The sequence below is a fragment of the Strongylocentrotus purpuratus genome, unplaced genomic scaffold (genome assembly GCF_000002235.5).
Source record: "Strongylocentrotus purpuratus isolate Spur 01 unplaced genomic scaffold, Spur_5.0 spur5_scaffold_3, whole genome shotgun sequence".
Lineage (NCBI taxonomy): Eukaryota > Metazoa > Echinodermata > Echinoidea > Camarodonta > Strongylocentrotidae > Strongylocentrotus > Strongylocentrotus purpuratus.
This window is the reverse complement of record NW_022145609.1, coordinates 9170884-9187021: the sequence shown is the minus strand read 5'-3', so window position 1 is coordinate 9187021 and position 16138 is coordinate 9170884. Positions and strand designations below refer to the sequence as shown.

The 16138-nt window shown below is 36.0% G+C and overlaps 1 protein-coding gene across 1 annotated transcript in view; it reads right to left on the bottom strand.

Annotated features, from left to right (window-relative positions):
- Positions 1-15878, bottom strand: part of LOC589328 (phospholipid-transporting ATPase ABCA1) — a 75517-nt gene extending 59639 nt beyond the window's left edge. The window contains exons 1-5 of the mRNA XM_030996815.1: positions 15708-15878; positions 14376-14578; positions 4539-4632; positions 1926-2067; positions 171-346 (exon numbers count right to left, since the gene is read on the bottom strand). Of these exons, the coding sequence (XP_030852675.1) occupies positions 171-346; positions 1926-2067; positions 4539-4632; positions 14376-14441 (478 nt within the window). The 5' untranslated portion in view covers positions 14442-14578; positions 15708-15878. The remainder of the gene's footprint in view (positions 1-170; positions 347-1925; positions 2068-4538; positions 4633-14375; positions 14579-15707) is intronic.
- Between the last annotated feature and the right edge of the window lie 260 nt (positions 15879-16138).

Below are 16138 nucleotides of genomic sequence, written 5' to 3'. Positions count from 1 at the left end.
GTGAAATCAGTGATTGGCAAGTGAACTTCGGGTTTGGGAAAGTGTGATCCTCATAATTACTATTACCCCCCCCCCCTCCCCTCCTCCTCCTCCTCATCACCATCCTCCTCTTCCAGTTTCATCACCATCCTCTTCCTCCTCCTGCTCCTCTTCATCATTATCATAATTACCTGGTAATGAAGGGCTGCCAGGGTCTACTTGTGCCCTGTCCCACCAGTCATTGCCCCTATTCAACCAGTCCCCCTGGCGCTCCAGGTCACCTAGCTGGATCAATATCTTCTCCACATCATCTACAAATGTCTTGTTACCCAAGATCTTCTGGATGTCTTCTATAAGAATAGATAACCTGTGAGAGGGAGAGGCAAGGTTCAATTACAGTAAGTAGGGAATAATATGTAATCCCTTGTCTTTTGTTATTCGAAAGCAATTCGAAAGCAATTTTAAAGCTTACATGTACATGTATTTGATAGTCATTCTAACATTCTATACCTAATATTTAAACTAACTCCTGGGGAATATATGCATGCTTACCGACCTCATTGAGAGTTTAGGATGCAATGAAGAGTCTCAAACATAATCAGTGAGTTTAATGAGTTTGGAGACAAAATACAGTCTGTGTTTTTGTGTTTCCAAAAGATCATTTGAAATGAAAGATGGGAAATTGGAGTATTTATCTATCATTGTCATGGTATGAAGCTATTGTGTTCTTAATTTCTTCACTCATTGACTACATACTTACATATTTTAGAAAAATAAGTAGCAACCAACATGCTTATAATATGAAGATGAAAACCCAATAAATTGTATAATTTATTTGATTATTCTGCACCAGGGATTCTAATCTGATATCTAGATAGTTCATCTAATGATCTAATACCAAATATTTAGGCCATTAATTTCTGGAATTAGTATCTCACTCTACATTCTGAAAAAAAAAGCCTAAAAAAAGTTCAAACATCACTATTTCCCACATTGGTATTTGATAATCCCTTTAAATTCAATCTAGCACACAACGACCACTGAGTCATCCCCCCCCCCCCCAAAAAAAAAATAAAAAATAAAAAATTGACCATCAAACTAATATCCTACTATAAAATGTAATCAAAATTGAGGAAGTTATGGGAAGTCACGGAAAAGGGAAAACCCTAATCAAAAAGTCAGATCATTCCAGTGAAAATGACATTTTGGTTCTTTTGTTACGCAGACAATCAAACATCACACTGTGTACAGTACATGATCCGCCGTGGGCAAACAACTTTTGAATAAATGGGCAAGAGCTTTTGTATTTGTGACGAAAACGAAAGAAGGGAAGAAACCTGTTCCAAGGCAATTACAGTATTTACTTTGCTTTACCACATTCAAGTCCCAATCCTCTCCTGGTACTGTTTGTACCACCAAAAACAAACATTATAAAGAGTGGGGGGGGGGGGCTCTCCCAAGTTTCATACAACTTCAAGTATCCAATGGATCTTTTCACATTTCCAAGCAGATATTTACTATAAAAATGGACTTTTAAATACTTTGTTCAAAACTAGATTAATTACATACTCATATCTAGCCTTCATGTAAAAAAATACAATGTAAATGTATGAACAACCAAATTCACAAAGGGGAGGGGGAGGGGGAGAGGAAAGGGGTCATGTCACATTTTACACCATTGTAGAATTTTTTGTCTAGACCTTGAATATGCCAAACTCTTCTATTTGGGTGCTCTGTAGGACGCTATTGACTGAAACTCAGACTCAGACACTAAATAACTACTGTACAAAACTTTTTAAAATAAATTTCACAAAGCAACGAATCTGGATATTGTCAGCATGGCCCAAAATCAAATTTGAGAAAGATACATGTACAAAGGGACTATTTTATCATTATATGTTTAATTTTGGCTACAAATAAAAAATATAATGAAGAGATTATTTTACTTGGCTTGGGAAAAGTCGTTGACTTTGCCTGGGACATCGCTTTCTAGCTCGTCTTTGCGGCATGAGTTGAGAGTATCACACATGAGAGACTGAAGGAAAGGAACCATTCCAGCCGATGGCATCGCTTTGGCTGAAAAATGACCTGCAGATGATTGGGAAAAAAAGAAGATTAAAGATGTTATTCATTAAAATTGAATGAACAAAAAGTGCAATAGACATTCTATGTGCTATAAGATGTAGGAAATATACCCATTTTGTTCCTCATGTTATATCCATAACACTTTCTTCATGAATAGACTTTAAGTTCTCAATGTGAAAAATACATTTTTGAAAATTTTGCAGTAGGATAAATGCTTAAATTACTTTCATTTTGAAAATGTCAAAGGGCCATTGTCTCTGATTTCTGAAAAAATATGGAATGAAAATGAAAGATAAAATTTGAAATTTTACAGAGATTTCGGCCTTACACTGTATTAACAGTCAAAAGTAATATAAAACCTAATGATCAAGTCAACCTGTCTGAATAACCCAGCTCATTTTGCAAAATGTACTGAACTCTTGAATATGCAGGAGGTACAAATGTACAATGTATGTGTAGATACATTAACCTACAAAAGATATGTTTTGGGGGAACTTTAGTACTTTACCAGAATATGGCTTCCTTTCTTAGAGTTTGTACTCTCTAAATCATGACACATTAACAATGAACATACGATAATAATAATAACAATAATAAACCGTTCTTATATAGCGCATATCACAAAAATCAATTCAAGTCCCTATGCGCTCAGAAAAAAAGAAAAGAAGGGATAATAGCAGACATGAGGGAAGACAAGAGAAAGAATAACTGCTTTGTCATAACATTGTAATAATTTTACAAACAAATGTGTTTTTAAGAGACAATATATATACATGTACAATGTACATTACAATTTTTACAGGGTACATGAATGTCCCAATGATTGAGATCAACACAGAGTAAAAAAATTAGGGTAAATACATCCTGTAACCTCGATAGAGTGATGCAGGTATTATCGTTAAGCTATTGTGCCCATTCTCGTATTGTGTGAAAAAGGATACACCTTTTGTTTATAGGATGTTTTTATTTCTATGGCCTTGCTGTCAATGAAAATCAATGATGCGTGATCGACATAGACTGTGACCTTAACACAACTGTATTACGCAGCATTTCACCATACTTCGTCACACATGTAAAGACGATTTGTTTACTGGTACATGTTCTGTACCTAAATGTTTGGATTTGCTTTTATCATTGGTTCAGAGCCAACAGGGCATCTGTTATATGAGTTCTTGCCATTATGCTCCAAACAAACAATATGTTATAATGTTGTGTAGAAACATTTTAATTTATACCGTGTACAGGTATGAGATTCTGAATTCCTTATCAAATTTTAGAGACTCTCTCTCATTCAACAAGGCTCACAAAGCGCTGTGCAATATACAGTTAACCAACCATTCATACTGTACCCCCTTGTAGTTGTACAGTAAATTTGATATGTTTTATCTGTTTTTTTCGTAACGTTGTTGAATTCTTTTAGATGTACGGTAAGCTTTTATACTGTATGTCACATTCTCAAGAAACATCTAGATTGGGAGAAATAACATGTTCACATACTTAAAAAATTAAACAACTTGGCAAGGGTATGAATTATTTAGTCTTAAAACTGTACATGTATACTCTGTCCGAGTTAGAGTTACATACATCTACATGTATAGTACATGCAGGTGCAACCATGGTGCAACACTGGTGCAACCATGGTGCAACACTGGTGACTACGGTACATGTATCTCTTCCCTCGTATTTGTATTGTATCAGGGTGTATTATATGATGATTGTTTTTCAAGGTGCCATTGACAAGGTGATTCAACCATAGATGGATTGAAAGCTTCCCTAATAGATAAGGAGTACTGTACAATATAAAGACTCCCGTACATGTAGAGCGGCTGGCGATCGAGGTAGGCCTATATTGCCCTAAATGTACAAGTACATTTACAGTTTTAGTACAAAATATACATGTGAATGTATAGGCTTTACCATAGGTCTCTACTTTATTTCTATGTCTACTTGTCTTTAAAGATTTTTAACAACAGTTACATTTTCAAGGACATTTTAAGCTGCATAATATAGATCTACATCTAGTTTACAATTATTTCATGGATACAGAATGTGATCACAATTCCTGAAATTTATCACAAGAGCAGAAAGTGTGAATGCAGCTACATGATTACACAAACACAAACAATGTGAATTGATAGAGCTTCTGACATTGTTACTATCACACAAAAAACAGAACATGTACATGTACATGTATGAACGCAGCTTCTGGCATGAACACAATCACACCAAACAATGTGAACATAACCTGACATGATCTCTAGATATTGACTTCCATGTACATGTACATTCCTGTTTAAACTTTGATGACAAGCTTTACTATTGATCCAAGAAACACATTTGTGAACAGAGCTCTTCATATGATACTGTACATGTGCATCACAGTATACAAACAATATGAACAGAGCTCAGAACATAGAGTACTTGCTATCACTATAATGTGAACAGAGCTCCTGACATGATCTCTACTGACTTACATTCATGCTTGAATTCTGGAGGCTCATCCCTTCTGACTGCCGCCAAAATAATGAAGATTACCAATGGCCAAAGTAGCTCTATCAGTATGCGAATCTGAAATGAGCAAAAGAAAAAGCAAAAAACATTATAACTACAGTACGTACACTGCAGACTGCTCTCATCTCAAGACAACGACAACAACAAAAACAAATGAGTACTAGTACTTTGCAATTTGCCTATGATAAACAATAATGTAGCTCTAATGCTATGATATACATGTATACAAAAAAAAACATAAAACAAAAGCAACAGAAAAAAAAAAATCAGTGCTATGAGAATACAACAATTACAGGCAAAACTACCAGTACAAATATCTTTGGGAAAAATAATCTGTTTAGTTTTTTCAATTTGCATTAAAAATGAAACAAAAGAGTCTAAAGCGTACATGAACATTGATGCGATATAGGGCTTAATATGCACACATCTGTATCTCCAAAGACATCCAAGAAATCATTATATTAATGTTGAATCGTTGATGGCATGCACGTACCCAATGCATGTGCTTGTAATTAAAAAAAGCTGGTCTTCAACTACGGTACAATATTTATACAACAAATGAAAGTAAGGCTAGTTGATATGTAAAGTACTATTCAGCTGTCATTAGCACAGTACACATACATTTACATGTCCATACATTGTATGTACACTGCAGCTTAAAAGCTGATCAATATGGTTATTAATACAATATACTAAAATACTTGACTTTTCAGTTCTAAGCAATAGTAAGCTGAGAAAGAATTCAAGATGAATATTACATTAGTCATATTATATTCCAGTTTCTTTCAACATTTAACAAGAAAACCCATAACCTCCACTTCAGCATTTCCTTGCAAAAAATATATATCTAAAGGAATAATTCTGCCATCTCCATCTCCAATGTACATACAGTGTACATGAAGATAGAAGCGATCATTTATGAAAGCTCAAATCGGCTTCTTGAAAATCATGCAACTCACAATACAATAGGAGCCATACATCGCTCCCAAAATCAAAGTCCATTCTCAAATCATATTTTGTGCCAGGTACTGTACTTATTCCCACCTATACAAAGAGCCCTCTGCCCCCCCCCCCCCCCCACCCCCGGCCTCCCGGATGTGTTAAAATATAGAATAACATGATTCTCACAGAATACCTGTTCAGTACTTGACAATGCACAGATTATTGCCTAGGGACGTGAATAGAATAGCTTTGATCAAATCGTTTTTCAGAATCAGATTTGTACAGGGATTTCAATCTTAATATTGGTCTGTGTAGGCAACAGTACATTATGCATGTACTCTTAAAGTCCTATATTGATTTCAAACTGTAATTTTGAAGAAGTTCACATGCAATATTTCATAAATCTTTATGAATTTTTATTTTGGACAATAACATTATAAATGACAAATACAACAGTTCTTTATGCTGTCCAAAATAAATTTATTTCTGTTAACTTTATGTTAAAGGTAAAGACCAGTTATGGTCATGCGATTGCATTGTGAAAGAAACGTTGTGGAATCGATCAGAAAAGGTTGATCATCTAGCATCTAGCATCTGCAAGGTTCTGGAATCATCAAAATGATAAGAAATTTGGCCCATTCTTTGTAAAGTTACAAGCACTATACACAGAAAGATGTATATGGGACTACCCTATATCTCTCACAGACCATGAGAGAAACCAATTTACCAAATATATGAATTAGTAGGCGGTTTCCCGGCAAATTTGTTATCATCATGTATTAGTCAAAACATATTCTTTCACATGATTGGTAATGAGAGCTTCCATTTCATTTTTTGAAATTGGGGCGTTTCCAATACTGGTCTTTACCTTTAAGCGTCCAGATACACAACCTCCCATCAAACATGAAGTGGATACCGGTATCCACAAGACCAGAAATACATTGTGCACTATACTACATGTACATGTATACACTGTAGCGGCCTTCAGTCAGTGAATATGCAAAATAATGTGCAAGTCACATCCCCAAACCAATTCCAAACCAACAACCAAACCTTGGCCATTCTGTGTATTGCAACATTTTTTTCTCGATCTGGTGACAGTCTCAGTGTGACTACATGTACATGGCACAACTTCATGGTCGTTCATTACCACAATAACCTGTGGGTAGAGGAGTGATGTTGAATAATACTCGATACATGTACATTGAATAAAGACCACATCATATCAAAAACAGAATGGAATGGTTTTCAAGGCCATTTTGTTGAAATACATGTACTGTACATGTAAGATAAAGTCTAAGATAAAGTCTAAGCCGAAACATAAATGCATCATGAAAAATATCATAATTATATACTGTAGCAATGGAAAACATATTTTTTTAAATGAAGAAAGTGGGTAATGAAGATATATTTTCTTCGTAGAATCCACAATTTCAAAAAATACATATTTTTAATATCAGAATTTTCTTACAATGGTAACCATCCAATAATCAATTGCATTTGAAAAGGATTATACAAAAAATGCTATTAAAGAGATTTTAAAAGGATTCTAGATTTTTTAAAACAAGAATTCTACACTGTATATCAGAACTCAGCTTGACTGAAACAGCAAAGAGGTTTATAAATGAAATTGCACCAGAAATCAAAGGTTTACTTGTGAGCTCCTTTAATTCCCATCAACTACTTGATCTAATTGTCTCTAAGAAATTAATTGGTTGCTAAGTTAATAACTTTTAATGGAAGCATGTCAGGTTCATGATGGAAGAGATAAGAGTCTCGAATGATCATATTTACATGTACTGTACGTCTCTTCCGATTAAAAGTTTGACTCCTGGTAGCCTTTATGGCAAAGTTTATCTCTATGACAGATAACAACGGGATACAGGTACATATCAAGTGAACTTTTACAATGGACTGCAAGACTACAATTTTGGAACCCTGATTAAGATTTTTGGGCTTTTGCATTGTGGGGAATGACACACAATATCTTTTTAAGGAATACATACTGTACTTGTACAAAGAAGATATATTATTTTCAATACTCCACAAATGAATTTATAAATGAGTTGATAATTCATCTTTTTAAAGTACACTACTACATGTACATGAAAGATCTCCATCTTAAGATTCTGTTATCAATCTGCACTGTCAGTGAGGATTCTCACAAACAAGATAAGGAACATAATAACACAGTAGATGGGACATGGGGCCAACAAACTCTACATGCTCTTCTTTACACCCAAAATGTGACCCTTTTGTCAGATTGTGATCTGCGATAATCAAAATGAAAACAAATTTGAACAATAGTTAACCTGATGTCCTATTTCTTTCCCATCTTCAAACCTTCATTTTCCCTCCTTTTTTTCTCAATGTGGAACTCAAATTAAAAGGACATTGCAGAGATTTGCGTGAGTGCAGTTGGACATCTCAAATGTTGTTCAAAAAATAAATTTACAAGTAAAAAGTTTCCTAAAAGCAGGGCTCCACACTAACTGTGTGAAGGGGGTCCAGATTTGAGATTTGTAATGTCTTTATACGTGAGGCCTACATACATGTAAAATGTATGTAAATTGTAAAATTGTAAATGTTTTAAATTTTAGGGGCACGGACCTACATTCAAGGTGCCCATATGACCCAGGCACCTGTTGGTGTGGAGCCTGCCTAAAGTATGTTGGCAAAACATTCATTTATTTAATAGCAAACTTACATTCTTTTCTCTTTTCAAATTTGAATTTTGTAACTGACATCTCTTTATATTCACCTCGCTTTTGTGTACAAAATGAGCCCTTATTTTCATGCATATAGAGAAAACAAAAGCGGCTTTTGATTTGAAATTCAAAATTCATCTTCCTTCTACAGATGAATTTTGAAATAAGTTTTAGAGGGTTTGCAAATATACATGTATGCTACATGTAATAGGGAATCTAAGATCTACACAATGTACGGTACATGTACATGTAGGTACTTTATAACCTCCTTATTTCAATTGTGATCTTCCACTTCGGTTGAAAAAGAACAAGAAATAGGAATAAATCTCATCGGGTCATTGGGAACATTTTTTTTTTTTTGGGGGGGGGGGGGGGGAGGGGGCTGATACTTTGTAAGCTTACAATTTTTACAAAACATACACATGTACAATATCCAGGGTATGTAAAGTTGTTGAGGCTAAATGCAGTGTATTGTACCATGTCTGTGGGTCATGGTTAAACTTCTTTGGTTGAAGAAAGAAATCCAGGGCCCCGTTTCATGAAGCTTGTTATCAATAACAAATTACAATAATTGTTACTGATAATAAGCTACTGAAATCCTTGCATTTGATTGGCTGAGAGCAAATTTGTCATAGTATCTTAGCATTTGTTATTGATTAAAAGTTTTATGATACAGGCTCCAGTTTAATGATCACCATGGCGTAATGTACTTTGGCCTATACATTCAGTACATTCAGTACATTGTACAATGTACATGTATAGTGTATGTACAACCTGTGCAAAACTTAGGCTGATATATTGGGTATCTACTGTATATACTGATTTGATGTTTGAACAATGGAAAACGATTGCTTTTGACTTGGTTTGTGTTTTTTTTTTCCCCCATGTTTGAAGGTCTACATGTCGCTGAAAATGTAGCAAGCATACTTCAAAGTTCATTCTATCATAAATAAACAGAAGTTTAACTTCAGGGGACAATTGGGTTTGAAAATTGTACGGAACATCTATCCCTGTTCTTTTTTCATGACATTGCTGAGTATGATCATATGTACATTAATTAACTGTAGTGCTGCTTCTCACCTCTCACCCCTCTCACTCACAAACTCCAGCTCCTACAGTGCAACTTCTGTATTTTTTAAAGGTAAAGACCAGTTATGGTCATGCTTTGCATTGTGAAAGAAACGTTGTGGAATTGATCAGAAAAGGTTGATCATCTAGCATCTAGCATCTGCAAGGTTCTGGAATCATCAAAATGATAAGAAATTTGGCCCATTCTTCGTAAAGTTACAAGCACTATACACAGAAAGATGTATATGGGACTACCCTATATCTCTCACAGACCATGAGAGAAACAAATTTACCAAATATATGAATTAGTAGGCGGTTTCCCGGCAAATTTTTATCATCATGTATTAGTCAAAACATATTCTTTCACATGATTGGTAATGAGAGCTTCCATTTCATTTTTTGAAATTGGGGCGTTTCCAATACTGGTCTTTACCTTTAAGTATACACAGATTGTACATGTGTCTTTTGTAAATAATTTAAGACCCTTCTATACAAATATGGCCAAGACTCATGTGAAGTAAACTATAAGACAGTAGTAGACAAAGGAGGCAGTGCTGGTTGGACATGCCTAGATCCTTAAGTACCTGAAGCACTACAAAAAACATTTACACATAGGTTTTCTAATTTATGTATCATTGCAAATCCTGAGAGTAACCAGGGAGTCTATCAGCTCCCTTGAGTAACTAAAATCTGGACTGAACAAAAGGCACTTTCGCTTGCTTATTAGAAATCAGAAAAAAAAGTATCAATTGATGATTGACAATTTGACATCATAACTAACAATGTATTGTAATGCACACTTCCTCTTGAGGATAGAGTTGTAAACAGAGCTGGCAATCTCAATTCTCAACAACAATTCTGTGTTTGCTTTCTCACGATATTCATCTAGCTCTACCCCCTTCCCCTTCATATAGGCCTAACCAGTGTATCTTTTAATTTGAATGTAAAAGAAGAGAAAGAAATCTGGAAGTCCTCATTCAATTACCAATTAAATCATATTGAATTAAGTGAAAAAGAAAAATATTGAAGCAGCCATGTACATGAAAAGTTGGGCTGTTATTCTACATGTACATATGTGATTTTTGCTCTAAAAAGGACTTTCACTTTTATGATATATATTGCACCACAACAGGAAACTCTCAGTATGGTTTCATATTCCATACCAGGAAAAGTGAACTCCTCTCTTCAGGAGAAAGTTGAATTTCTTTGTGCTTGGAAACCAGATGGCTGACCCCTGCTGAGTGCATGGAGGATTTCATCAGACTGGTCACAGCTAGAGCAATGGCGATTTTAACCAGTCAGACTACAGACTGTACAGTATTGTAATGCATGAATCATACATAACAGGGAATCCCTGGGTGCTCAGACATTTGGTCTGGTGTCTTTTAATCCCGGCTATATTTTGTCAAAGATGTACAGTGCATGTTCATTAGGGTTAGGATTGTGACTGCCTTTGGGTTTGGTTTGGTATTTGGTTTTATAGAGGTACAGTACTGTACATACATGTACATGTAAATGTGCACAAAGGGTTAGGTATACATAAACATCTTCAGTTGGATCTAATAGTTTGGAATTCTAAACTAAACTGCATATGACCACGTTGCCAGAGCAAGAGTTGTAAAATCAATCCCGCCAATGATGATTGTCTGCAAAATTTGCAAGATTAGGATATCCTACAAAAGTACTTTTCCTACAATCTGTAACAGGATCCATTTTATTACCTACATTTATCATGTACATTCAGTGAAAACCAGAAATCCTTGGCTAAAGAGTAATTAAGACCTTTTTTTTGGTTTAAATGGTTGAACAAACAAAAAATTGTATCCTGTTTGTGTACTAGCTCTTAAAGAGGAAAGACCTTTTTTCAGTTAAGTTGTGGAACAAAAAGAATTGCATCCTGTAATACTGTACTCAGGTTGTGCATACATGTACATGTACATTATGTACATTATGTACGTAGCATCTCTTGGCTATTCAAAGATAAAACCACCAATCAACAAAACTATTACAACTACTAGTACATGTACATGTATTTGGACAAGTCTATGCTGGTGTAGAAAAATAGTACAAACCAAGTAGGCCTACTGTACATATATATGGGAGAATATGTGAGATGCATGCACAAGTCCTGTATCATGTAAACGTTTATGAGCCTACATACACCTGTACATGTATACAGGTAGACAGCTCCATATGCATGGACACAAATGTGTGTTAGATCTGTAGCGGCTCTTACATTCGCCCTACTTGTACCGTACATTCATGTTCACAGTTATTTAATTCCATCACGCTACTCATTTATATTCATTATTCGGGCCACGTGTGTATTTCTTTCCAATCGCGCATCGTGGTTCCGCACTGTTCACCCCGCGTATTTTCAACGCCACAAGGTTTTACTCCACTCCTGCTCTCATCTTGGTCGAGTCAAGACGTCTCCATAATTTCCTCTCCAGGCTGTATTCTTCTGTGCCTTTCGTCTTTTCTAGGGCACGTCAACTCTTTCTCTGCCGTGTTCATCGGGCTGCAGTCTTCCAGTGGAACAGTTTAATCAGGACCGACATGGCACCTGATTCTCCGCTGGGACCTGCCAGTTTCTTCAACGGTAGCCTTTCACCCACATGAGCTCGACTCACCGCAGCTCTGCATTTTCTACCTTGGCCTCCGACATCAACGACTCACTGTTTCATCGTCGAGCGTCACTTTCTTCTCTTCTCTTCTCGCCTGAGAGCTTCTTCACTATCTTCATCACGGACATCAGCGTCGAGATTCTTCACGGCTCTTCAGCCACGACAACGAAGCTACATCTCCGCCTTCAAGCCTCCGCACATTTAATTGCGAGAGCCCCTTCCTTCGTTCTCTTCAACTCTCTTCATCTTCATTGGACTTTCGACTTCATTTCTACTATTGTCGTAAGCTCTATTTATTCATCGCATTTATTCATGTTCATTCTCATCTTTGATCATTATGTAATCTCCGTGCAATATTCACATTTACCATTTATGCATTTTTATTCTGAGTCATCGGCATGTGCTTGGCTACACTTCGCAAGTGTACGTCAGCCTCATCAGTACTCAATAAAATAACGAAAAGGGAATACTTTCTTTCATGTATTTTATTATCAGTGCAACCTTGCTTCCTCGTAGCTAAAATAAAAATTAGAGTTATGTTGTGTGACGAGTGAACACGCTTTCAAATATCCATTCACAATACCTCACACTCATATCTCTACAGATCCATATTGATATCACCCTCACCTATCATAAAGTGTGTTTGTGCCTTTGTGGTTACAATGTAAAAAGTGTATCATCCCGACCATCAAAAAAGACCATCAAAACATCCAGTGGTCATTCATAAAGAGGAAGGCCAAATAAAGGGATTCTCAATGTCTTTCTGGTCACAGACGACTCACACCATCTGATTTACTTCTACAAGACTCTCATATATATCCAAATAACTTGCACAATGCATGAGTCACTAATTTGGGTGGACATAAAACCATCAATACTACAGTGTACCTCCAAATAGTACAGTTGTGTTGTGGAGACCAACAATGACAATATATTTTTGTATACAAGTACATGTATATGACACAATTTTGCCAATATTTTCTGTAAAGACTATTTCTTCTGGGCTGCAATTTTGTGAAGTACTCCACTGTGTACAATATGAAGGCTAAGATTACTAGCTAAGATGAAAATACATGAACACATTACATGTAAACTTTTAAATGTAATCATTTCTTTGCAGGTCATTGTGTTACCTACTTTAATGGCTCAGGCTAGTGTCTACGTACACAGATAAAAAAAAAAAAAACTTGAGGGTATATCTAAATTTTGATACTGAAAACACAAAGAAAATATATTGCCTGTACCCTCTTCTATACGATAATAGTGATTTTTCTTTGTTTGCAAGTCAAGTAATGGACACCACCAGCCTGCTCAGCTGGTCATAAAATGAATCATAAATCTGTCTGAGCCTGAGGTCTATCTCTGATTTGCAGGCACAAACATCCCACTGAGAATAGACCAATTCAGGTTTAACATTACGGTACTGCAATGACCCCGAATATCCACAGATCTTCAAAACATGAGGTCCCATTTTGTACATTTTGAAATAATCACTCCTACAGCGATGGAGGTGCTTTATTATAAATAGCCTTTGTTTCCCCTTTGCAAAGAATACTTCCACCTGTGTAAGGAGTGCACTGAATGTGCATGAATGAATAATGATTACATAACTTTCATGAGCATGTATCGAGTATTTCGTCTCTGTGTATTTCAAAAATTATTCTGCAATGACCTTTATCTGCTCATCAAACCGTATACTGGCTTATAACCATCCACACTACATCGTCTACAACTATACATGTACATGTACACAAATTTACATGCACATGTTCACCTAGAGATGGATATCTAGACAGTTATTTCTTTATTTTGTATCAAATATTTAGTAGGGGGGGGGGGGGACAAACCAATTCCTTAAATGCTAATTCATGATCGTCTAAGTCTCAAACAGAATACATACCTAATGTACACTTTTTTTTTCTCCAATCATTGTGACCTGTACGTGTATGCACATTGCACCATGTGTCATCAGAATGATCAGATGACCTTTTTTGGTCTAAACTCTTAGGTACAGTAATTGAGGTTTGCACACACAATTCCAGATGGACAAAGACAGAGTTTGACCTTTTATAGTGTTCTCAAATCAAATTTTCAGGCAATGTGCATATACAGATCTCAAGATTTATGTATTCTACAAACTACTATTGCTGTACACAGGAATTCTGAACATCAATGGGATATTGTTGGGAAAAAAGGCCTATCGGTATATAGTTTTAATCCTAGCCAATTTCTGCCAGATACAGAACTTATGACTTGTTAATAGACTACTAGATATCTGGTTAAAAACCTGAAATGTTTGAATCACTATACTATTAAGCTACTGAACATGTAAATAAAGGAAATAGAAAAATGCATGACACCCACAAAAAGACCTCAAAACCTCAATTCATGAGGATGAAACAATTAACATTTCAGACATTCATTGTCACTCAAATTTTTCAACATCCTGGCTTACCTTTTGTCTTTTTCTGGACGTGAAGTTTTTCCAGACCAAGAGATACAGCTGCATCAGGAACCCCATATTCAACTCTTTCCTTCCTGAGTTACCACAATTCAACTATCACTCCGCTATACGCCAGTACGTCTCGGCAACTAGCAAGAAACAATATGTCCTTCAAAACGACCTTTCACACTAATCTCTTATCTCCCATTGGAGTACTGCAAGGAAAGAAAGAGAGAGAGAGAGGGGAAAAAATTTCAAAAATATGAAAATTGTTGGTTTAAAGAATCAATGTCCTGATCCCTCGATTAATATGAAATTTACTGTTGGGCTCTAAAACTAATTACTTAGCAGAATTTGAATCATTGTTCTACTGCAATGCTGCCGTATTGTACATACTATAATACTGCTGTATTGCTGCCGTATTGTTCATATACTTTTCTATTAGAAAAAAAGTGAAGAGCTCCAGCTCTCGAACCCCCTCATTCAACAATTAACCCCTGCTTCATTTTACCCTAACCCTAACCCTAACTCGAACCCTAATCCTAAACCTAAACCTAACCCTTAAACCTGTAAAAACTGATCATTTTCGCAGCAAGGCTGAGTTGTGTCGAGGTCGGAGCTAGCCCAACCCCCTTCCAATGATCATTCTCCCATTAAACATTGTTTTTTTAAATACCACTACAAAGTAATTCAAAATCATGTTTAAGGAATTGATTCAAAATAATTCTATTGAGAAGTCAATTTATTTGAGTAGATCTAGATTTAAGAAGAGTGCCATGCATGTATCAACCAACTCCTCTGATTTAAACAAAAATAATTGTGGACATCATTGGAAAGACAAGATAGAATTCAATTATCTCAATTCTAATTTGTCTTCTTCTAAAGAAGCAAAAAATTTAATTCATCAAAATGATTCAAAATTTAAATGATCATGATTCAATATTTTAATAACAAAATCTTAAAAAGTTTAATTTTAATTTTTGTTCGAGTAATAAGTACGACACTTGAATTTGAAACATGCAGGCTACCTTATAAATAAACTGAGTTCAGCCTTCGCCATGTAAGTACAGAGGCAAGGGCAAAAATATGTTTATGAAACAAGCTGACTGCTCCGTTTTGCTTTCTACTAGTACTACATAGACCACCGCAGAGTTTCGGGGTGAAGGGTACCTGGCAATGGCACACGGTATCGCTCGAATTACACGTGAACCTCTGCTCGCTGTTGCGTGGCATGACAGAGCACAATCCTCCTCATCGCTCCACACATGCAAAGTACAGATAGCAACTCGCTCTCGCCAAATAAATAGACATCATTAAAAAAGGACCAGGAAACTGATATCTTACCTGAAAAAACATGAAGGAATACGATGATTTTCAAGCGAAACATCACAAGAACTTCCGTGTTATCATCTCTTACTCCCGAGTTGTTGTTTTTCGTTTTCCTCTATTTCACGAACAATGGATCATGCCTGCATACAAGTCGTGTTGCGTAAGCTACCAAAATATCTCAGAGATAAAAACCGCGACCGGCTGATTGATGTAAACATTACAACTCAGGAGACAAGAGATGGCGATATACTAGTACCGTATGTTACTTTTGCAGAGCTAGTAGTATTTTGAGAGTCACGGTTCACATATTTCTATATTTTAAAACTATATATCTCAATGGTCAGAGAATACATCCGTGAATGAAAGTTATTTCCCCCTTCCCGACAAACCATAACATAATGAGCGGGGGGAGGTGTAGCGGGGGTGTAGCCCCCCCCCCCCCAGTT